Genomic DNA, 26991 nt, shown 5'->3' with positions numbered 1-26991 from the left:
ACCCTAAGGACCCAACTCACGGCCGTCCCATAACAGGCCTAAACGCTCTCTCCAAGGTAATGGAGAAAGTAGTGGTACAACAGTTGCAACACCATCTAGATACCCATAATCTACTTGATCCATTTCAATCAGGTTTCCGTCCCGGACACGGGACGGAGACAGCATTTCTCAAAATATGGGACGACGCCCTTGAGGCCGCAGACGAAGGAGAATCTTGTCTCCTGGTTCTGTTGGACCTAAGCACAGCCTTCGACACGGTAGACCACAAACTGTTACTGACTCGGTTGGCTGAGGTAGCCAGAGTCGCAGAAGGTGAGTTATCATGGTTCTCCTTTCTGGAAAACCGATCACAAACCGTGAAATTGGGACCTTTCACTTCTGAAAAACGCACGGTATCATGCCGAGTCCCTCAAGGATCTCCCCTGTCACCGGTGCTCTTCAACATCTATCTTCGCCCTCTTTTTGAAATCATTAGTAGCGAAAAACTACTCTATCACTCTTATGCAGACGACACGCAACTGTATTTTCGCATCTGCAACAAAAAGGATCATCTTCTCATTTTAGAGAAATGTCTCTCTTTGATAGAAAACTGGATGACAAAGGGTTACCTCAAACTCAATAGTTCCAAAACAGAACTTCTTCTGTTTCACGCCAGTCGTAAGAATCAACTGGCAACAACCTGGCCACCTCCGCCCCTTCTGGGCAAAATAATCACCCCTAGCTCCAAAGTCAAAAGTCTCGGGGTCACTTTCGACACCTACATGACAATGGACGCACAAATAGGGTCAGTAGTCAGCGGATCCCACCATCTGCTGCGCCTACTACGCAGACTTATTCCATTTATTCCTAAAGAAGACATAGCAGTCGTGGTGGGAACAATTGTGAACTCCAGACTGGACTATGCAAATGCCCTTTACCTCGGACTCCCAAAGTACCAGATCGCTCGTCTGCCAGTCGTTCAGAACACGGCCACCAGACTTGTGACTGGAAAAAAAACATGGGAATCAATCTCGCCTTCGTTGAGAACCCTTCACTGGCTGCCAGTAAAGGACAGAATTGCTTTTAAAGCACTCTGTCTGACGCATAAGTGCATCCATGGGAAGGCTCCGCAATATCTATGCGAAAAGATAAATCCCACAATTCCAATCGCGTTTTGCGATCCACTGACCAAAATCTGCTCCAGATACCCAAAGCCCAAGGGAGAAAAGTTTTGCGGTACAAGGTCCTAGACTATGGAATGCTTTACCAACCAGCATTCGGTTGGAGGAAAACCACCTAACCTTCAAAACTCTGCTCTTTTGATGTCTAGAAAGATAGGAACAACTAGCGCCCAGAGGCGATTTAGTTTGCATGCGCCGCGCTATATGTTTTTCATTCATTCATCTACTAGGACCCCCAGGTCCTCTTCCATTCCCCCAGAGGTCCAACCCCCCCCCCCCCGTGTATAGATTGCGTTGGTATTTTGGCCACCCAAATGCATTATTTTTAATTTTTCTGCATTGAACCTCATTTGCCATGTAGTTGCCCACCCCATTATTCAGATCTTTTTGCAAGGTTTCCACATCCTGCGGAGACGTTTTTGCCCTGAATAGCTTGGTATACAGAATACAGAGATTGTACTGCTTACCCCATTCTCCAGGTCGTTGAGAACCAATTAAACAGTATTGGTCCCAGTACAGAACCCTGGGGGACCCCACTACCCACCTCTGACCATTCCGAGTACACTACTTCTATAGGCCTTCATTTATCTAGATCATGGGTGTCCAAACTTTTTTCAAAGAGGGCCAGATTTGATGAAGTGAACATGCGGGAGGGCCGGACATTTTGCCTGACATTCTGTGAACCATTAAAATTCGGTCTAAGTGTGTTTGTTCAAGCACTAATACACGGCCCAACAAGAATTCTCCTGCCTTTTTGTGGCTGTGTGTGGTGAAGAGATGAGCTTGGCCGTGTTATTTGGATATACCATATTTATCAGCGTATAACACTCACCTTCACTAAGAGGGAAGTGTTAGGAAAAAATATAACACTTTATATAAAGAACTGTGAAGCAAAATAAGGGTCAGTGCCCATCAATGCAGCGCACCCGCGTTGTCCTGAATGCAGACTCGCCATTTCCATCGGTGTAACCTTGGAGGAGACAGGAAGGGGTCGGCACAGTGTGCCGACCGACATACAGGAGAAACTCCTTTGTTCTCGGCGGCCTCTTTAAGATGGACAGAATAGTCGTCCAATGGCAGCGCAGGAGACAGGACTTCCTTTTACAGAGCATGCTGTGTAAATGGGAAATAATCCTGTATGTACGGCACTCGTCCCATCCCCTCCCTGTCCAGCCAGCATTATTTATCTTTTGCAGCACTCGGGAAGCCCCGGGGGCCACAAAAGATATACATGTCAAAAGGACCAGGTGGGCCATCCGAAACCAGAATGTGGGCCGGACTTTGGACATGCCTGATCTAGATGGCAACTCGCCTCCTCATAGAAGGTTTATCAGATTGATTTGGCAAGAAAGATTCTTCATGAATCCATGGTCTCCAAGTGCCTGAAAACTGCCTCCCGTTCATTCCAGTGTGACTTTTCACTCAGGCAGTGCACTTGCGGGACGTTCCGAAAAGTCCTGCAAGCAGCATCTTTGGGGCGGGTTGGGAGCGCTGTATCTTGCTCTCCCCAAACGCCCTGCCAATTGGAATGAATGGGCAGCACTTCGGAAGCGCTGCGAAACAGGAGTTTTTAGCTCCTTCTTTTGGGGTTAAAAGCGCCCCACTTAAATACAGGGCACAACCCCCCCCCCCCCCCTCCTGCACAAGCCAATGTTCAGCTTTCAGCACTGTCATTTTTTACATAACAATTGCGCAGTCATGCAACACTGTACCCAAACATTTTTATAATTTTGTTCCCACAAATAGAGCTTTCTTTTGGTGGTATTTGATCACCACTGGGGTTTATTATTTTTTGCTAAACAAATAAAAACATTTTTCTCTGTAATAAAATTTTGTAGATAAGCAAGTTTTCCCCTTGACTGATGGGGCACTGATAAGGCGACACTGATGAGGTGGCATTGATGGGCACTAATATGCAGCACTGTTGGGCACTTATAGGCGGCACTGAAAGGCTGCACCGATGGGTGGCAATGATAGGGGGCACTGGTTGGCATCATTTATGGGCACTGGCGGGCATCATTTAAAGGGCACTGATTGGCATACCTGGTGGTCAATCTTGGGGCTGCACTGATAAATCGGTGCAGACCCTCGGTCAGAAGAGCAGCCAATCTGCTCTCTACTCTAGCCGATACACGACTTTTCCTGTTTACGCTGTGATTATGCACAGCTGATCACATGGTAAAGAGCCTCCGTCCGAGATCGGAGTTGCAGAGTGTCAGACTGACACACCACACCACCGATTGCTGCGCTACTCGTCCCCGCTTGTTATCCTGCTGGACGTTATGATGCCCAGTCAGGATAACAACCACCTCCCAACCATCATTGTGCTATAAGCTAGATTGGAGAGGGTTAAACATTGGTAAAGCGCCATTAAAACGAGCAGCGTTTTACCACGAACGTGGCCGTGCCCTCGGTGTGAAAGGGGTCTTGGATAAAGGTTTCACATAAATAAAAGCTGATCATTGTAAACATCCCTGCTGTTGGTGTTGAAGCAGGATTAAAAACAAAAGCATTTTATAATATTACCATTTTCCAATTCATAGATGTGAAGGTTTTATTGATGATTTTCTTTTTTAGGCTTTCTTTTTTCTTTATTTTCACCGGGAGTACGTTTTTTTTTTTTTTTTACAGAACAAGCTCTCCTGCGAATGTAGCAGTTAGACAATCCTGAGACTGGTGCTCGCAATGATCAGATTTTTTATTTCTTCCCGTAAAACCTTAATCCCAAAAGAAAAGAAAAAAAAAAAAAATTTTTTTTTAATTTTTGGGGGAAAATTATGAATTATAAAAATACCAAAACACAATATATACTAAATTTTTTGGTAAAATTTGAAAGATGTTACGCCGAGTAAATGGATACCTAACAACAAGGCGTGCTTTAAAATTCTGTGCGTTTGTGGAATTGTGACAAACTATGGTACTTAAATCTCTCCATAGGTGACACTATATACATTTTTTTTTTTTTTTAAAACAGTTGGAGGTCTACAGCTAGAATTATTACTCTCGCTCTAATGTTTGCAGCGATACATTACATGTGTTTACAGTGTTTATGCTGTTCACATTTAAGTGGGAGGGGGGGCGGTTAAAATTGTTTATATATATATATATATATATATATATATATATATATATATATATATATATATACACACAAACATTTTTTTTTTATCACTTTTTTATTTCTGTTACAAGGAATGTAAACATCCCTTGTAATAGAAAGGATGACAGTCCTCTTTATGAAGCGATCTGGGGGCAGAAAGACATCTGACTTGCAAACGACTCATACTTACAAATGAAGGGGGACAACAAGAAGTGAGAGGAAATCTACCCCTAGGAAGGGAAATTCACTCCTGTAAGATCTTTAATGGGGAAAAGGGTGTCTCCACTGAAGCTTTATCACCAATCCTTGTTGCCAGTTGCCGCGTTGAGCAATATTTACAGGCGTTTCAAATGCCCCTGAACATCTATCCTGAACAAATTTTTTTTATTTTTTGCGTTCCAAAAAAATACTTAACTGCCTATAAACGACCCTGTGTGCATAGACGAAGATAACATAGAGGAGAGTTCATGGGCAGCTTAAAAAAACGCCAAACTGCTCCCAAACGTCCGTTTACCAGCAGCATTGTACATGAGGCCTTAACCTTTTTTCCTATGAATCCCCATCTGTCTGTTTTTCGCAGACTGAACTGAATCGGATGCAGGCGGATGTGAACTGACACATGTCCATTAACATCAGCCTCTCCATAGAGAACAATGGGTGGTCCAATTGGGTCTGCCTGAAAAACGGACAGGCAGACCTGAACGGTCTGCTTGTGTGAAAGAGGCCTAAGGCCTTGTTCACACAGGGCATACACAGCGTACCTTTACAGGGATGCACAGGTGTTCCGTGTATCTCTGTGCGGGCAGTCCCATTGATGTAATTTGGGATGTAGCAACTGCATGAACTGAGCAGTTGCTCCCAGTTTTTCATCCATGTAGGTCTGCATGCATATCCCTGAGCTCACACTGTCTGCGTTCGGTGTGGTGTACCCACACGGATGTCAGATTGGGAACAGCAGCTATGCCTGTGCAGCCGTTGCATCCCAGTTGACACAAATAGGGCTGCCTGTACAGGGGTGCACGCAACACCTGTGCATCCCTGTGTTGTGGGTAAACATGGCCCTCCATGGGCGTACACTTTAGTATGCCACGTGAACAATACTTTAGTAGTAATTTAGCAGGAATTACATAAGTTACGTTATGTTTATGTGCACTATTAGTTATTTTAGTGTGTTTTTATTTTTTTTATTCTACAGGTTATGTGCTTTCAGAAAATGCCTAGTTTTAAAGGGTCTTTTCAAATTCTGAAAGCTGTAAGTGAAAAATGGTAACCTTAGATTTTAGAACGATTTTAGAGTAAAATGTTGTTTAGTTTTGTGTACCTTCAATTTTCACCATTTCACAAAAAGATGCAATTTAAAATGTGCAAATATTTGTTGTTAACTCAATACAGTTTTAACTTTTTAAATTTACTAGGAATTTAGCAGAAATGTACATTCGGCCATGTATGAATCCACTATTAATGATTAAAATATTGTTTTGATAAACATTTGTGCCAATATCGCAGTGCCTTAAAAATCGGTAGTGCCTTCTTTTTATTCTACTGGCGATGTGCTTTCAGAAAATGTATGGTTTGGGGGGTCTTTTACAAATTCTGAAAACGAGAAAGGATGACCTCCTCCAGTTTAAGAAATGTTTGCCTACGTCTGATTTTCACTATTTCTCAAATGGACACAATTTAAAATGTAAAAACATTTGTTATTTATTAACTCCATACAGGTTAAGCTTTTATATTTAGTAGGAATGTAACAGGAATTTTTTAAATTGCTGTGTTTTTATATCTGCTAAAAATAATTTTAGAGAATTTTTTGCAAATATATTGTTTGATAAGAATTTGCGCAAATATCGTGGGGCCTTTTAAAAGTTGGTAGCACCTTCTTTTTATTCTACTGGTCCTATGCTTTCAGAAATGTGGTTTTGGGGTGTCTAACAAACTCTGAAAGCTGTCGGGGAACAATGAATACCTTCCGATATTTTATATATATATATATATATATATATATATATATATATATATATATATATATATATATATATATATATATATATATATATATATATATATATATATATATATATATATATATATATATATATAATTTTTGAGAAATGTGGTCATTTTAATTTTTACGCAAGTTAAAATTGTTGTCATTTTGAAAAAAGGCGTAATTTAAAAAAATTACAAACATTTATTAACAGATTAAGCTTTTTATATTTAGTAGGAATTTTGTAAAATGTACTGTGTTTATCTGCTAATAATTGTAATGTATCGTTTAGGAAAATATTGTTTTGATAAACACTTGCCCAAATATCATTGTGCCCTAAAAATCGGTAGCACCTTATTTGAATTCTACTGGTCATGTGCTTTCAGAAAATATATGGTTTGGGGGGTATTTTACAAACTCAAAGCTGTAAGGTAAAAATAAAAAAAACAATGAAAAAATTACCTGGCCATCGGAGTGTGAAAATGGAGTACACGGCCTGGCAGCGAAAGGGTTAAAGGCAAAAGATAAGTGACATTTGATCTTTTGCTTTAACAAAAATGTAAAACATTTTTGTTTTCTTCCACCCTAGACTGGAAGGTGAGGACTTGTTGCTCTGGTCCTCCAAGGCCATAGAGGCAATCAGAGACTATCTAGTCTTAGTCCTCTGTAACCAGCCTGCTGCACCGGTTTGTTTCTTGGATGCGCTAGTAAAAATGGTAAGCACAAGAAGCATCGGCGAGCGGCAGGGGGGGTAGTCCCCTCCTGCCGCTTCAGAAAGCGATCTAGTACCGTAGCTACTGGAGCCGCTCATACTGCTTTCATGAAAAAGCCAGCCACGGGCCTATAAAGATACTGGGGTTATGACTGATGGCTTCAGCCATGACCCCGGACACTTGCAAGCTGCAACATTTTATATATATATATATATATATATATATATATATATATATATAATATTTATGTGTCAAACAATGGGATTCTGCATGTTGAATGTAGTCAGGTGTAGGGAAAAAAATATGAAGGTGTGAGTGGGGGCTTAAGATCGGGGGGGGGGGGGGGGTGTATGTGTTGTTTTTTTTTTTTTTTTTAATTCTCTATTTATAAGATGCAGTAGCCAACAAGCTACAAATGACGCCAACATGCAACCACTTTTAACCCTTTTTTTTTTTAAGAATTTAAAGTATAATTTTGAAAGGTGTATAACATGTTTTTACTAACTAAAGGATTGAAAGTTACTGCAAACCCCAGACCACCTTTTTTATATCTTGTACTTTTTTTTTTTTTTTTAACTGCCATTACATCTCACAAAAAACAAAACAAATGATGCTTAATGTTTTTAGACTGTCATGTGTTACCCAGAAAACAAAGAATTTGTCAGGACTCAAGTGCTTTAAAATAAAGAAAAGACTCCAAGTATTTCGTATTCAGAGAAATTATTCTGTGGAAATTGCTACAATCTAACTACAAAATGAGACATTAATCTGTATAGAACTATCTGACTCCAGAAATCTTGTGACAGTGCACATGTAACGAGACTGTTATTCAGTGACCTTTTTGGCCTTTGTAAAGCAAAAATGAGGGGGAAGCAGCGCATGGAAACATTCTCTAAAATTGGACTGTGAAGTTTGTATGCACTGCCCACTGTTAAACAGATTACCTCTAATGAAGTGTCTAATGCTCAGGGCTCGTCAGCCTAATCAACAGCGGCAGATTTACCCCATCTCACAGAGCAAACCCGTGGCCCTCTGGCCTTGGACAGCCACTCTGGTCCTCTCTCTCAGGGAGGCGCCTGGCCCTAACCAAGCCAGACAGTGTGTGATCTGACATGCAAATATAGGTCATTGCATATGTAAATGTGTGATTACAAACTCGCATGCCAAAATACATTAGCCAGAGTTTGGACTCAGCATGCGGCTGTCACTGTGTCTTAGAGACTCACGCTAATCTTTGTCAAGTTCAAATGCGTTCTCAAAGTGGGGGAAAGAGCTAAGAATTGTCTAATCACGTTTGTATTAATTTACTGCATATGTCTGTGGTTGCGTGACAGATTTACCATAGGCCTTTGTATATAGTCAAAAGAAGTAAGAGATTATATGTGTGTGTGTGTGTGTGTGTGTATATATATATATATGTGTGTGTGTGTGTATATTATATTTGTGCTAATAAGTTTACATACCCTGGCAGAATTGATGATTTCTTGGCCATTTTTCAGAGAATATGAATAACACAAAAACTTTTCTTTCACTTATGGTTAGTGTTTGCCTGAAGCCATTTATTATCAATCAACTGTTAACACTATTTTTTTTTTTTTTTAAATCGTCACAACAAACTGCCCAAATAACCTTGATTAAGAGTTTACATACCCTGGTGATTTTGACCTGTTAACATGTACACAAGTTGACACAAATGGCTATTAACCACTTCCCGACCGCCGCATGTAGATCTACACGCGGCGGTCGGGTTCCCTCGGGGAGCGATCCGGGACGACGGCGCAGCTATTTGTTTATAGCCGCTCCGTCGCGATCGCTCCCCGGAGCTGAGGAACGGGGAGAGCCGTATGTAAACACGGCTTCCCCGTGCTTCACTATGGCGCTGCATCGATCGAGTGATCCCCTTTATAGGGGAGACTCGATCGATGACGTCATTCCTACAGCCACACCCCCCTACAGTTGTAAACACACACTAAATGTACACTAAATCCTACAGCGCCACCTGTGGTTAACTCCCAAACTGCAACTGTCATTTTCACAATAAAGAATGCAATTTAAATGCATTTTTTGCTGTAAAAATGACAATGGTCCCAAAAATGTGTCAAAATTGTCAGTGTCCGCCATAATGTCGCAGTCATGAAAAAAAAAACGCTGATCGCCGCCATTAGTAGTAAAAAAAAAAAAATGAATAAAAATGCAATAAAACTATCCCCTATTTTGTAAACGCTATAAACTTTGCGCAAACCAATCGATAAACGCTTATTGCAATTTTTTTTTACCAAAAATGGGTAAAAGAATACGTATCGGCCTAAACTGAGGAAATTTTTTTTTTTTTATATATATGTTTTTGGGGGATATTTATTATAGCAAAAAGTAAAAAATATTGCATTTTTTTCAAAATTGTCGCTCTATTTTTGTTTATAGCGCAAAAAATAAAAACCGCAGAGGTGATCAAATACCACAAAAAGAAAGCTCTATTTGTGGGGAAAAAAGGACGCCAATTTTGTTTGGGAGCCACGTCGCACGACCGCGCAATTGTCTGTTAAAGCGACGCAGTCCTGAACTGTAAAAACACCTTGGGTCTTTAGGCAGCATATTGGTCCGGGGCTTAAAGGGGAGTTCCAGCCATTTTTATGTTTATTAAAAGTCAGCAGCAACAAAAAGTGTAGCTGCTGGCTTTTAATAAACAGGCACTTACCTGCTCCAGCGCTCCAGCGACGCACCGGCCGGGGCTCCGCTCCTCTCCCCCCCTCCCCGGCCGGCGTCTTCATCTTCAGTGTGGGCACCCGGCCGTGACAGCTTTCGGCTTCACGGCCGGGCACCCACTGCGCATGCGCGAGCGGCACTGCGCATGCGCGAGCGGCGCGGCCCGGCGCCGCGCTGTGTAATTGGCCAGGAGATCGCCTAGGACCTGTGACGTGTCCTAGGCGATCGCCTACAGCAGCCACTTCCTGAAGGCGATTAAGCTTAGTCGCCTACAGGAAGGAGGAAGTGGGACAGGAAGTCCCACTCCTGCTGAAGCCCCCACTCCCCCCCCAAAAAAATTACATGCCAAATGTGGCATGTAAGGGGGAGAGGAGTGGGTTAAGAGGAAGTTCCAAATTTGGGTGGAACTCCTCTTTAAGTGGTTAAAGGTAACGATCCTCACCAGTGATCTGTTTGCTTGTAATTGGAGTGTGTGTGTGTGTGTGTGTATAAAAGGTCAATGAGTTTCTGGACTCCTGACAGTCCTTGCATCTCTCATCTAGTGCTGCACTGATGTTTCTGGATTCTGAGTCATGGGAAAAGCAAAAGAATTGTCAAAGGATCTGCAGGAAAAGGTAATTGAACTGTTTAAAACGGGAAAGGGATATAAAAAGGTATCCAAGGATTTAAAGGGGTTGTAAAGGTACATGTTTTTTCACCTTGATGCATCCTATGCAATAAGGTGAAAAAACATTTGACTTTTACCACTCCCCAGCTTACTTACCTGAGCCCTGGAAAGTCCTGCGTTGCGAATGATCTTTGCCCGGGCTTCTCGACTCTTCATTGGATAGATTGATAGCAGCGCAGCCATTGGCTCGCGCTGCTGTCAATCAAATCCAATGACTTGGGGGGCACGACCGAGACATACACTCAGCATACATAGCCGCAGAGTGTATCACACGGGAGTGTGCCTGCAAGCTAACCCCCCTCAGAGAGCTTCCCAAGGGGGTTAGTTATTGCAGGGAGCAGCCCAAAGAGCCACGGTGGGACCCCAGAACCAGAGGAAAACGAACAAACTGCACAGTGGAGGAAAGTATGATATGTTTGTTTAAAAAATAAATAAAAAATGAGACTTTACAACCACTTCAAGAATGCCAATCAGCAGTGCTCAAACTCTAATCAAGAAGTGGAAAATAAGCGGTTCTGTTGAACCCAAACCACGGTCAGGTACACCAGCTAAAATTTCAGCCACAACTACCAGGAAAATTGTTCAGGATGCAAAGAAAAACACACAATTAACTTCTTCTGAAATACAGGACTCTCTAAAAACATGGTGTGGCTATTTTTAGATTCACAATAAGGAGGCACTTTAAGAAAGATGGGCTGCATGGTCGAGTCGCCAGAAGAAAGCCATTACTGTGCAAATGCTACAAAGTAGCTTACAATGTGCCAAACGGCACAGAGACGAGCCTCAAACCTTCTGGCACAGTCATTTGGAGTAGTCAACAAGGCCTATGATGAATTCCTACTGTGAAACATGGAGTTGGTTAGCTGATGTTTTGGAGATGTGTGATCTACAAAGGCACAGGAAATTTGGTCAAAATTGATGGCTGCGCATGGGACATACTTGGACATTCCAACATGACAATGATTTAAAAACGCAAGGCCAAGTCGACCTGTCATTGGCTACAGCAGAATAAAGTGAAGGTTCTGGAGTGGCCATCTCAGTCTACTGACCTCCAATATTTTTGAGCCACTCTGGGGAGATCTCAAACGTGCAGTTCATGCAAGACTGCCCAAGAATTTACAGGAACTGGAGGCTTTTTGCCCAGAGGAATGGGCAGCTTTACTATCTGAGAAGATAAAGAGTCTCATCCACAAATGCCACAAAATACTTCAAGCGGTCATTGATGTTAAAGGGGACAATACACGGTATTAAGAACTGGGGTATGTAAACTTTTGATCAGGGTCATTTGGGTAGTTTGTCATTATGATGTAAAAAGAGTAAACGCAGATGATTTGATGATAAATGGCTTCACCCAAACACTAATCATGAGTGGAAAAAGTTTGTGGTATTCATTCATATTCTATGAAAAATCTTAAATTCTGCCAGGGTATGTAAACTTTGAAACACAACTGTGTGTGTATGTATGTATGTATGTGATAATAAATATATATTATATATTTTTTCCCTTTTTATGGCACGAACAGATGTTGCAATCTTCTTTATCAATACATTTTGCATAGATTTTTTTTTTTTTTAGGTTTTAACAGGTGTCAGTTGGGTAAGTTCATCGATCGTGCCCTTTGATTCAAAAAATCCCAAATGTATCTGACATAAAGGTGAAATATTTTTGAACTCCTGAATGTCATACACCTCCACAATCCCATGTTTCATTCTAGCTTGAAAAGACGGCTTTTAAATAAACAATTAAAAATCCCTATATGGTTTAAAGTGGTATTAAACGCAAAACGGTTATTTTGCAGCTTACCATTTTCTGGATTTGGTGGCTTTATTTTGTTTTTAGCTCCCCCCTCCTATTTCTAACTGTAGGATCTAGTCAGTAAAGCCTAGTCCACACCGGCTTTTATTTGGGCCCTGTATACTGCAGTCGGTCGGACAGAAGCCTGCTGTTCGACCAGCTTTTGTCAAAAGGGCATGTCTGAAAAAAGGTCTGCTGATTTGGCTCGCAATCGGCGCTCTCAGCCACTGGCTGAGAGAGCTGACCAGTACATTCTGGTGGGGGGCCACCCCCCTATCGGAACACAATAAAACAGCAGGGGTAATCGCTGTACGAACATTGAATAATTAGTACAGTGGCTCCTCCTGCAGGGCTGGGTAATAGTGTGTAATAGCCTTTAGTCTGTTATTGTTTAACCTCCTTTAACATACTTGGCTATCCTGCAAAGGTGGCAATTAGGGGTTTGAGACATACCATTTAACAGCGGTGCTTGCAATGGTCAACTTGTATTCATTTATGTAAAACCTTTATCACAAAAAAAATGCTTTAACTGCTTCTAAGGAATTGGCCTTTAATTTGTTAGCCAAGTCCATCTAAATCTGCTAATGCATCTAACCCCCAGTTGGACAATGCTGCTGTCCAAAGGTGTCTGTTGCTTCTCCATCCAGAGTGGTGACACACTTAAGGCGGCCATACAGGGTTCGAATTTCGAAAGCATTTTCTTTCGAAAATTGTATCAAAGATTTTTCGGACGAATTTCGCACCGTTCGTGGGGTGCAGCAACAGCTGATTTTCGTGCGGCAATCAAATTTGAGGAATCCGACATGTTGGAAATTTTTTGAAAAACAACCGATTTTTTCTTTTCAATGATTGGGAATGTGCATGTGCAAGAAAAGAATTTTCTCGGAGAGAAAAGAATATTCCCAGCAACATGAAGGTTTTGTCGGCCAAATTTCGAAAATCAATGGTGGCATCATCGGATCACAAAAAAAAATGAACTTTCTGATTTTTGAAGAGAAAATTTGTTCGAAATTCGACCGTGTATGGCCTGCTTAACACATTGTGTCAATGGGTGAATCAATTAATGAAAATAACGGCAAAAAAAGCCTAAAAAACAAATGCAGGGATTGGTAAACTGCAACGTATTAAAAATACAATTAACAGAGATGGGAACACCCCATCATGGGCTAGTGGTGTACATAATATTTCACTGATGGGAGGACTTGGTAGTTTTTGTTGCTGCTACTTTTTCCTTCTCCTTGCAAACAATGAGCTTGTTGCTTGCTGTTTGCATGTAGTGTAAAATAAAAAAAATGTAAAACCTGCCAACCACTACATAGATCCAGTTTTAGCTGAATAGACTGCCGTCTGTAGCTATTGGTTCTTTGCTCCCTTTCAGTAACTGCCATGGGATTGTTGGTGCCACGTGTCCAATCCAGATTTAGTTGTCTATCCTTCATTCAACTCACTGTACTTTTGGATGATGCTGTTCAAGCCATGTCTTCATTATCTTTTTTTTTTTTTTTCTGGTTATTCAGCTTTCTAGCCCCTGGACCTTACGCAGCAAGTTCCTGTAAACATTTTCTCACCTTGCAACCTTATCAACTCGTTCTCTTTTTTAGCTGATACTGTGGTTTGCCTCAACTGGGAATTCTTCCTTGCAGCTTGGTATAGAACTTTGTGGTGAATTTGTGGCTGTTGGGAGAGGGGAGCAAATATACGGAAAGTAGAGGTAACGGCATAGCACTAGTCCCTTCAGTTTAATCTGGAGCTGTTTAGCAGTTGATAATCTGTTCACCTGAAATTTACTTCAGCTACATAGTTGGTTCGACTGTCCCTGCCTCTGTAACATTTCCAAAAAAATTATTTTAACCTTTTGCATAATAGATTTTCTGGGGTAAATAGGCAGAGGCATATTATTTATTTATTTATTTATTTTTTAACACACACAGGCATTGATATTTTTTTGTATAGTATGTCAGTAGATTGACAATCCTTGATTTTCATTTAGTTTTTGACATTATTTCATTTATAAAGCAGCGACTTACTGAATCACATTTGTCATTGAACACACACTGTAGTTGTAAAAGGCATTCCGTTGATTCTGAATTTCCCATACAGCCTTTGGAAATCCAGGTCTCAGTAATATATTTTAACTGCTTGTCCTGGTTTCATTGGAAAAGGTGAATTATCAGCAATTTGTCATTTTTTCTTGGAAAATAAACACTGTGCTTCCTCGTTTGCACTTGCCACCAGCCACATTTGCTGCATGTTTAATGCCCTGCTAATGAGGTTTTTTAAAAGTAAAATTCCAATTTGTGTTTGCCTTTTTCCATCCAGCAAAGATTCACATTATAAATCAAGGCCTCGTAAAAGTGCATAGATTTGTTTGCTTTTATAAATAGGCCTCTTACTGATTTTTATGTGCTTTTGTTGTGTGTTTTTTTTTTTTTGTTTTTTTTTTAACTTTCTAATTTTTCATTTGTTTAGAAGCCACTACGACCAGACATGGGGTATAATACACTGGCCAATTTCCAGATTGAGAAGAAAATTGGCAGGGGCCAGTTCAGTGAAGTATACAGAGCCAGATGCCTTTTGGATGGAGTACCCGTTGCTTTAAAAAAAGTTCAGGTAATTTGAATTTTGGTATTTTAAAGCATACCCTTTCTGTATTTGTCCCATTGTTCCTTTTCTACTTGTAGTTGAAAACCTTTGCAGACTTTTACAAAGTTGAGGGGAAAATATTTCGAAAGACTTGGCTGAAAAACAAAAAACATATGCTATTCTGTGCTTTTAGATATGAAAGGTCGTCACAAAGAGGTTTGTTGGGTATTGGGACAGCTTGGCAAATCCAACTGGACAGAATCGATCATGCAGTCAATTTAAAATGTATCAAGTTGTAAAGCAAAAACCATACCTCAATGACCTCCCTTCTGTTAAAGGGATAGCGGGGTGCATTTATCGGCATTTTCATGTTTTGAACTGTTAAAGCAGAGCCCCATCCAAGAACCTTGAAGACAGAAATTGATGACCTATTAAATGCTAACCTTCACTCGAACGCTGCCATCTGCAGTACTAATTTTTCTACCATGTCCTTAGCCTGACAGCCAGAACTATTCAGCCCACTTTTTCTAAGTACTATGGACTTCTCAGCCTGTGACTGGACTGTGAAAATGTAAGAACAGTAATGACCTTGGCTTTCTTTTTATAAGCATGCTTTTTGTCAAAACTTGGGTTGTCACAGTAACACTTCTTTAAGACTTTTTTTCAAGTACTCGCAGATACCAATACTTTTTTTTTTTAATGTCATGTGACAGTGGCACATGTGTCAGTTTTTTTTATTATTTTTTTTACTGTTTTTTTTTTGTTTTTTTTATTAGTGATTTCTTCTCTTTCTTCTTCTTTCTTTTTTTTCTTCTTTCTTGATTTTATACTCTTCTTCTTCTTTTATTTATTTTTTATTTTTTTTATTAATTTTCTTCATCTTATAAAAACAGATTACATCCATATTAAACATATAGTTAACATTTCTTATTTCACATATATCATAACCTTTTAATTTTCCCCTGTTAATTCTATTTCTTTTCCACCCTCCTCCCTCACCACCCTCTACTATCCGGGTTAATAGATTTTCATTTCACATAGGATATTTTTTCCAGCCAAGGGTTCCACATTTTAGAAAATTCCCTGATATTCCTTCTGTGTATACAACCTTCTCCTTCCATATATTTTTATTATTTTTTTACTAAAAATATGTAGAAGAATACACAACGGCCTAAACTGAGGAAAAATCTTTTTTTTATATATTTTTGGGTATATTTATTACAGCAAAAAGTAAAATATAATTTTTTTTTCAAAATTGTCGCTCTATTTTTATTTATAGCGCAAAAAATAAAAACCGCAGAGGTGATCAAATACCACCAAAAGAAAGCTCTATTTGTGGGGGGGAAAAAAAGGACGCCAATTTTGTGCCGAATCGCAAAAAGTGGCCCGGTCATTGACCAGCAATATGGTTCGGGGCTAAAGTGGTTAATACTGCTTTTATTGTACTGGCTACTCCACTTGTTTCTTTCCATAAACCCAATATGCATGTTTTAGGGTCCATCTCCAACTTTGTTTTATATATATCATATTTATAACATCGGGGATTCCTAGCCAATACCTAAACAAACAATTTTGGGCACCCCCATAGCATGTGTATCATGTCCCCTGTATTCTGGCACCTAGGGCATCTCGCGTCTACTCTCCACCCAAAATGAAATGATCTTTTAGGTGTGTAATACGTCCTATGTATAATCTTAAAAAATTAGAACTTCTGTGCGAATAAGACTGTTACCATATCTCCTCTCTCCAATATCTTCCTCCATTGTCCATCTGTTATGGTCCCTAGATCTTCCTCCCATTTCTCTCTGCTTTTTAAGCTGTTCTGGACCCCCAATACTCTCCTCACAAATGTATGGAAAAATTTCAGAGATACAACCCCTCATCTCACTCCCGCCACCCAATTTTTTAGAGACAGGGGTCCTATCCCACATTGGTCCCACTCTGTCAAACTGGGCATTTAAAGCATGTCTAATTTGAAAATATCTATAGAACGTATAATTGGGTACATCATATTCCTTTCTTAGAGCAGCAAAGGTTTTTAGAGTCCTTCCTTCATATAACTGAGCCAGTCTAACTATCCCTTTTACTGCCCATTCCTTAATTTCTCCGACAGTCTCCAGCTCCTGGAAGTTCCTGTTATTCCACAGGGGCGCGTATTCTGTCACGCCTACCTGTCCTCCAAGTGACCTTACTGCTTTCCATACTTTGATAACCATCTTAACCGTAGGGGTTTTATTAATAAATGAATTGGCCTCCAACACCTCTACAACTGTTTTCTGGGTGCCCCTAGGATCATTAAACCTCCATTTACATCTCCTCTTGGCTCTGTTTTTTTTAGTTCTCAACAGAGCAGGAACAGAAGGGAAATCTTCCAGCAGTGACACAAATTTTGGTGATCCGGGTGGCTCTTCTTCCTTCCTTCTTTCTTCTTTCTCTCTTTTTCAATTCATTTTTTAATTATTTATTAGCCCTGTTGGGGGGGCTTTGGTGCGATATCAAGGGACTTAACAGACCCCTGACATATCCCCTTTGAGACAGAGAAAGGGACTAGTGACACAGATTCCCCAGTCCCTTTCTCTGCCGCCTCAGCTAAAATGAATGGAGAGGAGGCTCCTCTCCATTTATTAACTGAGACATTGTAAAAGGAAGGACCCGGACTTACCTACCTCCTCCATCCTGACAGATCGAGGACAGAGGGGACGGAGGAGGACATTGAGTGGGGCACGGAGCGTGAAGGGGGAGGGCAGCACAGCAGCAGCTGTTACTAAATCCCTCAAAAGTGAGAGAGCCACCCGGGTCACCAAAATTTGTGTCCCTGCTGGAATATTTCCCTTCTGTTCCTGCTCTGTCACCCTCGGTGATGATAATATCCAGAAAAAAAAGGGTAAATCTCCCTAATGTGGGGGATACAGACAGCAGTGAAAACCTGACATGGGGGGTAATCCCTCTGTGCTCTATCCAGAACTAAAGAAAAGTATCTTAAAGTGGATGTAAACCCGATTCATGAATTTTGACCTGGGTACATATATCTGAAGTGTTTGCTTATCCCTCTCCAAAGCCCTAAGTCCTGTGTCTTTCTGCAGCTTCGTTCCTCTGTTATCAGCATAAGAACTTCTGACAAGTTCTCCAACACGGGAGATAAAAACAGCTGAAAATTTGTGTCAGGGAAGCTGCTATAAATTAGCAGAGAGCTGGTCTATTCAAAGCACAGCCCTGCATGTTTTTCTTCCTCTGCCTATGTTGAGGGGGGGGTGCCTTTCCTCCAATCAGCTGTCAGTGTATACCAAGACTCCCCTCCCACTGCTGAAAGAGGAAGTAGAAATTCTAACGCAATGTTCATTTTCTAAAGAATAGAGAAAGCTACAGATGTCATATATGCATGTAAAACGTATGTAGGGAGATTTGTTGCACCTCTGTGTATAACCTAAGGCCGTTCACTTTATTGGGTATAGGAGAGGGTTTACATCCATTGTGCAGCACAGGACACAGGCAAGAGTATTTTTGTACACTGCTTCCCCCACATATGCAGAGCGGTGTATGCAAGGAACAACTTTGTTTTCTGATTTGCTGACAAACAGAATGGAGGGGAAACCTGGATAGGATGAGTGGCATTTACCTGAACCCCAATCCCCTGTAGTTTGGGGGAAGTGTTCACAAAGGTCCTAGCACCAGTACTGTTTTTTTTTTAAGGGTCCATGAGAGCTTGCTCCTCGGGTATCTGGATGACCTCCTGCTCAGAGATCACTAACTACAGACTCTAGAACAGAGCATAGCCTACACAGTGCAGTGCTTGGAAAAATTAGGCTGGGTCATTATTACCGAAAAGTCAGCCTTGTTACCAGCTCAAAGTCTAAAGTATTTAGATTTGATCCTAAATACAGTCCAGGCAAGGGTATTTTTGAAACACGTAAGGATCTGAGCCCTGAAGGATCAGGTGCCGTTAGATAAGGGGCACCAGACAATCCTCCATTCGACTCTTTGAGTCTTCTAGGAAGGCTGGTGTCCTCCTTTGATGCAGTGCCTTATTGCCCATTTCCATTTGAGGCCTATTCAACAGGACATCTTGTTGGTTTGAAACAGGAGAGGGCAAGCCCTGGATTATCCCATGTTCTTATCTCCTTGGGCGCACTTAAGCCTAAGCTGGTGGTTGCAGGATCAGATCCTGCAAAAGGGAAGATCCTCACCGGTATCTTGGAGAGTACCGACTACAGATGCCAGTCTCATCCTGGGGAGCAACCCTAAAGGGGCTCACAGCTCAGGGGAGTTGGTCAAGGACAGAACCTGCCCATCAACATCCTGGAGTTGTGAGCAGTACGTCTCGCCCCTACGGTTCTGGACAGTGGAGCTTCAGTTCTGCCCTATCGGGGTTCAGTCCGACAATGCCACTATAGTGGCCTATTTAAACCACCAGGGTGGTACAAGGAGTGGTTAAGCGCTAAAGGAGGTGAACCACATACTAGCCTGGGCAGAGGGACATGTCGGTTCTATCGGTGGTCCATATCCCGGGAATAGAGGTTACCTCAGCCGCCAGCAGTTCTGCCCTGGGGGAATGTTCCCTACACCCAAGGGTGTTCCAGGGAATTTGCCAGCTTTGGGGATGGCCAGATGTCGGTCTATTGGCATCCAGGTTCAACAACAAGCTTACATCAGTTTGTGTCCCGAACAAGGGATCCCCTGGCAATCGGAGCAGATGCTTTGGTAGTTCCATGGAGTCGGTACTCCCTGGTTTATGCCCCCCCCCCCCGATCCCTCTCCTTCAACATTTGTTGCTTAGGATTCGGAGAGAGGGGGCTCCAGTCTTTCTGGTTGCACCAGCCTGGCCCAGAAGGCCCTGGTTCCCAGGGATTGCGAGATTGGCAATAGATGGGTCATGGACGCTTCCACACTGCCCTGATCTACTGTTTCAAGGTCCTATATTCCACCCCAATTTCAATTTGATGGCATGGCTATTGAAGCCAGGATGCTGAAAGATTGTGGCATCTTGGGACCATTGGTGTCTACCCTAGTGAATGCTAGGAAAGCAGTCACTAGGAAGACCTATCGTAAGGTCTGGAAGACTTATATTGGTGATTGGTGGACTTTTCTACAGTCTGCTGGGGAAATCAGATTGGCTTTGAGTAGAATCGGAGGTCCGATTTCGGCCCAGTCAGTATTCTTCCAAATGCCTTTAGCCTCCCATTCGCTGGTCCGAACCTTTATGCAGGGGGCAACTCGTTTGCTTCCCCCTCTTAGGCCACCTCTGTGCCTTTTGGGTCTTAAATTTGGTACGGTCTGTGTTACAGAAACAACCATTTGAGCCTATCAAGGAAATTTCATTAGACTTGCTGTCACATAAGCTAGCCTTTCTGATGACCATCACTTCAGCTAGAAGGGTGTCGGAGTTGGCCACCCTTTCGTGCAAGGAACCATTACGACCTGTTCCATCCTTTTTGCCAAAAGTGGTGTCTGCGTTTCATTTAAATCGGGACATTGTTTCGCCTTTTTTTTCTGGGCCTTGTTCGGCGGACAGCCAGAGTTTGTCTAGATCTGCGGAGACCTGAGGATCAGACTCCTTTTATTTGTTTTACTAGAAGGACCCAAGAAGGGGCATGCAGCTTCCATTGCTAATTGGGTCTGTCAGTTGGTTATTCAGGCCTATATTCTGAAAGGTAAGGCTCCTCCCTTTAAGGTGAGAGCTCATTCTACCAGGGGTGTAGGAACCTCCTGGGCTTTTCGCCATCAGGTTTCCGTGGCTCCGATTTTTAAGGCTGCTACCTGGTTTTCAGTGTATAGATTCACAAATTTTTCACAAAGTGGATGTTTGAGCAGCCGGGGGTTCATCTTTTGGCCGCATTGTACTGCGGGCTGCCGTATAAGTTCTGATGTAGGGTTGCACCGATACCCTTTTTTTTTTTTTTTTTGCCATAGTACAAGTACCAATACCTATGGAAGAGTAGGTAATGGGTGGCTTGGGAAGTGGAGGGGTGTTGGGTGAGGCTGGGGTGAAGATGTGCTAGATAAGAAAAGAAACAAATGAGGGCTGATAAAGTGGGGAGGGGGGTCACAATCCTGGCTACTGCTGTCTTTTTAAATAAAACAAAGGAAAACGTATGTGCTGTCACTTGTATAAACATGATTGAATACATTCAGCTGGTGCCAACACCCAGTGTATGTTCCCAACCAAAAATAGGTATAAATATATGTGCTGCGCTGCTGTCTCAAATTCGAATTGTCAATATAGTGTTAACGCAAAACAAAAACTACTGGCAAGTGAACCCCAATATCTATGCCTAAATATGTCTTGGCGTGTTAATAATCTAAAAATTTGCATATATAGTGTTCATGCATAAAAAAATGCATACATAATACATATTGTTCGAATCCCAACATGCTACTGGATGGTGAAACCAAATCTCCAGTACAAACAATCCTATTTGCTGGAATTACATGGACACTATAGATGCAAATTTTCAGATTATAACACGACAAGATATATTTAGGCATTGATATTGGAGTTCTATTCTATGTCAGTTTCAGGTTATTAACAGTATATAGATCATTCGTATTTGATATCAGTGCAGTACATACTGTATATTTATACTGCTCTCTATTCCCCAGGGAGCCTAGGTCGCCTTCACTTTGCAGGAAGAGGGAGGGGTCCAATCGCACACTGACCTGCTGCAGTGGTGCTGGCCATGTGTCTGACTGAGAGGGGGGGTTCCACCAGGCTGAGCATGGACACACAAATAGAAGCCTCACTGTGCAGAGCTGTGAAGCTGACAAGGAAATGACAGATCTGTGCGGGGGCCACATGGGACTCACTCCTGCTCCCCGCCAGTCTGACAGAAATAGCGGAGCTGGGATGAGCAGAGCTAAATGGAAGTGCTGCACCCGGCAGGAGAGGGAGGACAGTGGAATGGGGGGAGCTGGACTTGCTCACCTCCTAATGGAGGCAGTTTACAGGGACATACAGCTTCTAGCCTGATGACAGCTGGCGAGAGGGGAGGAGGCGGGGAGGGAAATCCCAAGGCCATGCGATTGGTTGTTAAGGACGCAACGGCCCCGTTCCTTGACAACCAATAATTGCCAGCATTTTTCTTTCTTTACATTTCAGCTGTTGGCGGGGAATACCGGCTGACAGCTGAAAGTATCGGTTTCGGGTATCGGGGCATTTGCACGAGTACCGATACCTATACTAAGCATTTGCACGAGTATCGTGCAACCCTAGTCTGGATATTGTTTGGCAGGGTGTCTCCCTCCAATCAAGGCGATTTAATCTGGGATGTCCCAGTAGGTATTGAATATTAGCCTAACTGTGTCCTGTGATGTATGATAAAGAAAAACGGATTTCTCTTTTCGTCCATGGATGGACACAGCCTTCACAAGTCTTGACATATGGGTTATGTTCCTGTTCATAGAGGACTAGGCAAAACATGTTTAGATATTTAAATACATGTTACTTTAACAGTGTTGAATAGCCCTGCCCAGGGGGCGGTCCCTCCGGACATAACCCTCCACCCTGCAGCATGCAGTCTCATCCTCAGTTTTTTTTTCTGCCTAGCAGAGGGAAAGGACGTGGCTCCCTTTGGGCCTAGTGCCCTGAAGACATTTTTTATTTTATTTGAGATTCTTCTATCGACTGCCGGCTGGGTCACAGGCTGGATATATAGATCCTTGTTGTCTTCTCAGTCCGGTCATCGAGTGTGAGCACACCATAGCTAAGCGCTGGGTGTAAACAGCGCCGTTCGCCGTATTGCGTTCCACGCTGGCACACATGCCTCTCGGGTATAAACAGAACGGCGTGGATTACACACACCATTCTATTATTGTCAGCCGTACCGGCAACGCTACAATACTGGTACCATTGCTCCCATGCTGGACATGAAGCCAGGCTGGAACATCATGGCCATGTAACAAATATCTTTTCTACGTCCATGCTGCCATTGCTGGAGACACTCTAATAGATTTTCCTTGCTGACACCCTACACTACGGAATCCCTTGCTGCTAAACTCAAGCCCTGCAAATGGATAAGTAGCAATTATTTCATTTGTAGTACCTCAGAAAGACCTGCTACATATACTGCTTCTAAACATTGTTGTTATTTAACAAGCCAGAGTTATATACAGCATACTGCTTGGGACTGACTGTTGTGTCTATGGCCGTTTGCTGTGGTACATCTTAAAGGAACATACTCTCTCAAATTAGCTGAGCTATATTTGCCTCTCTTATGCAACTATTAGTTGTGACCACAATTCCTATTTACTACGTGCTTGACATAAGTTGTTACTTGTTTATGGACCCATGCCCTAAGTTACTGAACATGTTCGCCTAATCTTTTCTATGCTAAAGGTTGAAGGTATTTCATACCTACTCCCTTAGTGACCTAATGCATTTCTTTATGTTAAAGTGATATGATGTAGAGAACCCCCAAACTCCTGTTGTCTGATTGGAGTGACGCCTGGGGTCCCGTACTGATCACTTGCATACAGCAGTGCATTGGAATCTTCATGTGCATCATAATCTTTTAAGCCTAGCGGTTGGACGTATGTTGTAACATGTCCACCCTTAGTAGTTCAACGCATTTCTATATGTGAGAGAGAGATGATGTAGAGAACCCCCAAACTCCTGTTCTATGATTGGAGTGATGCCTGGGGTCCAATACTGAATTCTCACATAACATGGAGAAGTGCATTGAAATCCTTGCTAACCGCAGTTGTGGTTCACTCCCGTTCTCCAGTGTTGTTGTGACACTGGGTCAGCCACGACATAACCCATGACTCCAGGGGTGGGCGGTGGGCTTTTTGCTCCAGGGTCCACACATGACTGGGCTATTTTGTGTTGTCTCACAGTGGACCGGGGCGACAGCTACTCCCTACCTCGGCCTTTTCATTCACATCGCTGCGTTTTGCCGCCATTTTTAGCATGCCTGCTGATTCTATTGAATTTCCCATTGGCGGCTATTTTGTTGTGGCCGCACTGTGGCACAGGTTGTTGTTGCGGGCGGCCATTTTCTTGTGGTCGCGCCCTTTTCTCTGAGGCATCTGGTGGGCCATTTTGTGTGGGTTTTGGCTTCTAGTGTTGGCTTCCTGAACGGCGTGCAGCACAAATCTCCTCACAGCTTTTCCTCACAACACACGCTGTGTACAGAGAGCGGGCAGCGGCGCTGAGCGGTTTCTTGCTGGGTTGGTGAGTCCCCTGGGTAACCCCACCCCCCCGGTCAGTGCAGCAAGGAGGGTGGACTTTTCAGGTCTTGAATAGGTCCCTGAGAGCGGTCTGTGGTGTTATGGAGTCAGTATCTGGCCCTTCTTCCCCAAACATGCCAGAGGTGTCAGCTGGTCCCCCATGGACACTTTGTCTGCAGTCCTGGAATCATTTGTTGCCAGGGTAGAAGCGGCATGCAGGCATAAGGGGGGTAAATAGTGCCCCCCGCCATCTCCTGGGGAATGCTCTGACTCAGACCCAGGCCTGGCTGCGGCACAGGACCCTGGTTCTGGGTTGTCAGAAGATGTGGACCAGGACCTTCCTTGTGAGAAAGTCCCCCTCGCCCAGGTCAGTGCAGGACAGGGCACTTGTTAGTGCGCTTATCAATGCTGTGAGGGACTCCCTTAAGTTGGATGGTGCAGCTGAGGCATCCGCTGAGGGCTCAGTCTCTTTTGGGTCGCACAAGCCGGACCACTCTGTAAAAAATGTTCTTATGTGTCCTCCTTTGACAAGTTCATAGATAAGGAATGGGAAAATCCGCAGAAGTCCTTTGTGGTCCCTCAGCGCCTGCCGGGCCGTTACCCTTTTGAGGACAGCCTTTTGGAAAAAATGGGCTTCTCCTCCGGTGGTTGACCCCCCCCCCCCCGGTTGCTCGGTTGAATAAGGTAACGAGTCCCTGTAGAAAGGACCCCTGCTTTCAAGGACCATACTGATAGGAGGTCAGAGGCGGTGACCCGCTCCATGTTTACCATGCTAAGGTCTGCATTACGGCCTATTTTGGCTGCAACTTTGGTGTCTCAGACTCTCACGGAATGAACAAAGATTTTGCTCCAGACTGTGGAGGAGCATCAGCTCCCTCCTGAGTGTGCAAGACTGGCCGACCAGTTGGTCCAGGGCCTTGTATATGTCTGTGATGCTACACTGGATGCAGCCACCTTGATATCCAGAGCCTCTGTATCTGCGGTGGTATTGCACTGCCTAATTTGGCTGAAATGCTGGTCCACTGACCAAGCATCCAAAAAAACTTTGGCAGATTTTACCTTCAAAGGTGGGAGACTTTTTGGCACCTCGCTGGACGACATAATTAAAGATCTCACTGGAGGTAAGAGCACTCTCCTCCCTCAGTCCACCAAGGGGAAGGAGCTGCGCCATAAGCCGGGTCCTTCCTTTCCCATGCAGAAGCAGTATTAGGGGGACAGAAACCTGCGTGCGTAAGCCGAACAAACTGGCATCCAAACCCACCATCGCATGAAGTTTTGCCCCTGCCCGACTTATGGGTGGGGGAACGGCTTTACAGGTTCACAACTCGGACCTCCCTGCTCTCCGACCGGTGGGTCTGCGAGGTGGTCACTTCGGGGTACAAGATGGGGTTTCTTTCCTGTCACCGAACGAACAGATTCTTTCCCTCAAATCTCCCTCTCCTTCCGGCTTGTCGGTCTGCCCTATTGGGGGCAGTGCAAGACTTGCTAAGTTGCTGGGCAATTTTACCTGTTCCGCAGGACGAGAGGTTTCAGGGATTTTAATCGAATCGGTTTGTGGTCCCGAAGGACGACTGGGTCAGTCCAATCTTGGACCTCAAAGCCCTAAATGCCTTTGTGAGAGTACAGAAGTTCCGCATGGAAATTCGTTCGGTGGTGGCTGTGCTCCATCCGGGGGACTTCATGGCGTCTTTGGAAATCAAGGACGCATACTTGCATTTCCCAATTTGCGCAGGACACCAGAGGTTTCTGCACTTTGCAATCGGCGAAGACCACTATCAGTTTGTGGCTCTTCCCTTTGGCCTAGCGTCAGCACCAAGAGTTTTCACCAAGGTGCTCGCACCTATTCTAGCTTTGCTGAGACAGCGAGGCATTGCCTTCATGGGCTACTTAGACGATCTTCTGAGAGCAGCTTCTGGCTCAGAATTTAGAGGTGGATGTGTCTATAGCCAGCCAAACCCTCAGAGAATTTGGTTGGGTGTTAAACATCCAGAAGTCGGTCTCAGCATTTGGAATACCTGGTGTTGATTTTGGTTTCTGCGGAGGCGAGAGTCTCTTCCTTCCCTTGAAAAAATTGCAGACTCTTCAGTCTGCGGTGCAACGGACATCCCGCGAATGGTCGTCTCTCCGTTTTTGAATGCGAGTCCTGGGCCTCATGGTAGCCTCCTTCGAGGCGGTACCGTATGCCAAATTCCACACGTGTATTGCAGAGGGAGATCCTGTCCAAATGGAACAAATCTCCATTGTCTTTGGATCGCCAGATTCAGGTTGGTCACCTAGTCAGTCTCTGAATTAGTGGCTGAGATCCCCAGCTCTTCGTTCCAGGAAGTCGTTTCTTCCCTTCCAGTGGACGGTGATTACGATGGAAGCCAGCCTCACGGGTTGGGGGGGGGGCATCTGGGGGTCCAGTCGGCCAAGGGTCGCTGGACTCTAGAAGAATCCTGTCTGCCGATCAATGTCCTGGAACTTCGGGCGATCAGCCTGTGCCTTTCCTTGTGGTCGACGAGGTTGCAGGGTTGCCCAATCAGGATCCAGTCGGACAACGCCACGGCGGTGGCGTATGTCAACCATCAGGGGGGAACACGGAGCTCGGCTGCAGCGTTGGAGGTCGCTCACATCCTGCGGTGGGCGGAAAGAGGCGTGCCAGCTCTGTCGACCGTCTACATTCCGGACGTAGAATACTGGCAGGTGGACTAACTGAGTCGCCAGATGCTGGACCAGAGGGAATGGTCATTGCATCCGGAGGTGTTTCAACTCCTTTGCAGGAGGTGGGGCACACCGAACATGGATCTACTGGCCTCTCGCATCAACCGCAAGGTGTCTAGGTTTGTGGCCAGGTCCAGGGATCCCTGGGCAGACGTGTCAGACGCTTTGGAGGCCCCGACTAATTTTATGCCTTTCCCCCACTGAAGTTGCTTCCTCGTCTGCTCCGCATATTAAAGGACGAGGGGATCCCGGTGATTCTATTCGCTCTGGATTGGCCCCGGCATCCTTGGTACGCTGATCTCGAGCGCCTGGTGGCGAATGCACCCTGGCGGCTGCCAATGCGGGAGGACCTTCTGTCTCAAGGTCCCATACTTCATCCTGCTTTACAGTCGCTGGCTTTAACGGCATGGCTTTTGAAAGC

The 26991-nt window shown here is 43.7% G+C and overlaps 1 protein-coding gene across 3 annotated transcripts in view; it reads left to right on the top strand.

Moving 5' to 3' along the window:
- NEK7 (NIMA related kinase 7) overlaps positions 1–26991 on the top strand; it is a 225962-nt gene that overhangs the window by 51231 nt on the left and 147740 nt on the right. For all 3 annotated transcript variants that reach the window (XM_040359875.1, XM_040359873.1, XM_040359874.1), the window contains one exon: positions 14592–14732. In XM_040359875.1, the coding sequence (XP_040215809.1) occupies positions 14592–14732 (141 nt within the window). The remainder of the gene's footprint in view (positions 1–14591; positions 14733–26991) is intronic.

Source organism: Rana temporaria, chromosome 7 (assembly GCF_905171775.1).
Source record: "Rana temporaria chromosome 7, aRanTem1.1, whole genome shotgun sequence".
NCBI classification, from domain to species: Eukaryota; Metazoa; Chordata; class Amphibia; order Anura; family Ranidae; genus Rana; species Rana temporaria.
This window is presented reverse-complemented; position numbering and strand designations above follow the sequence as displayed.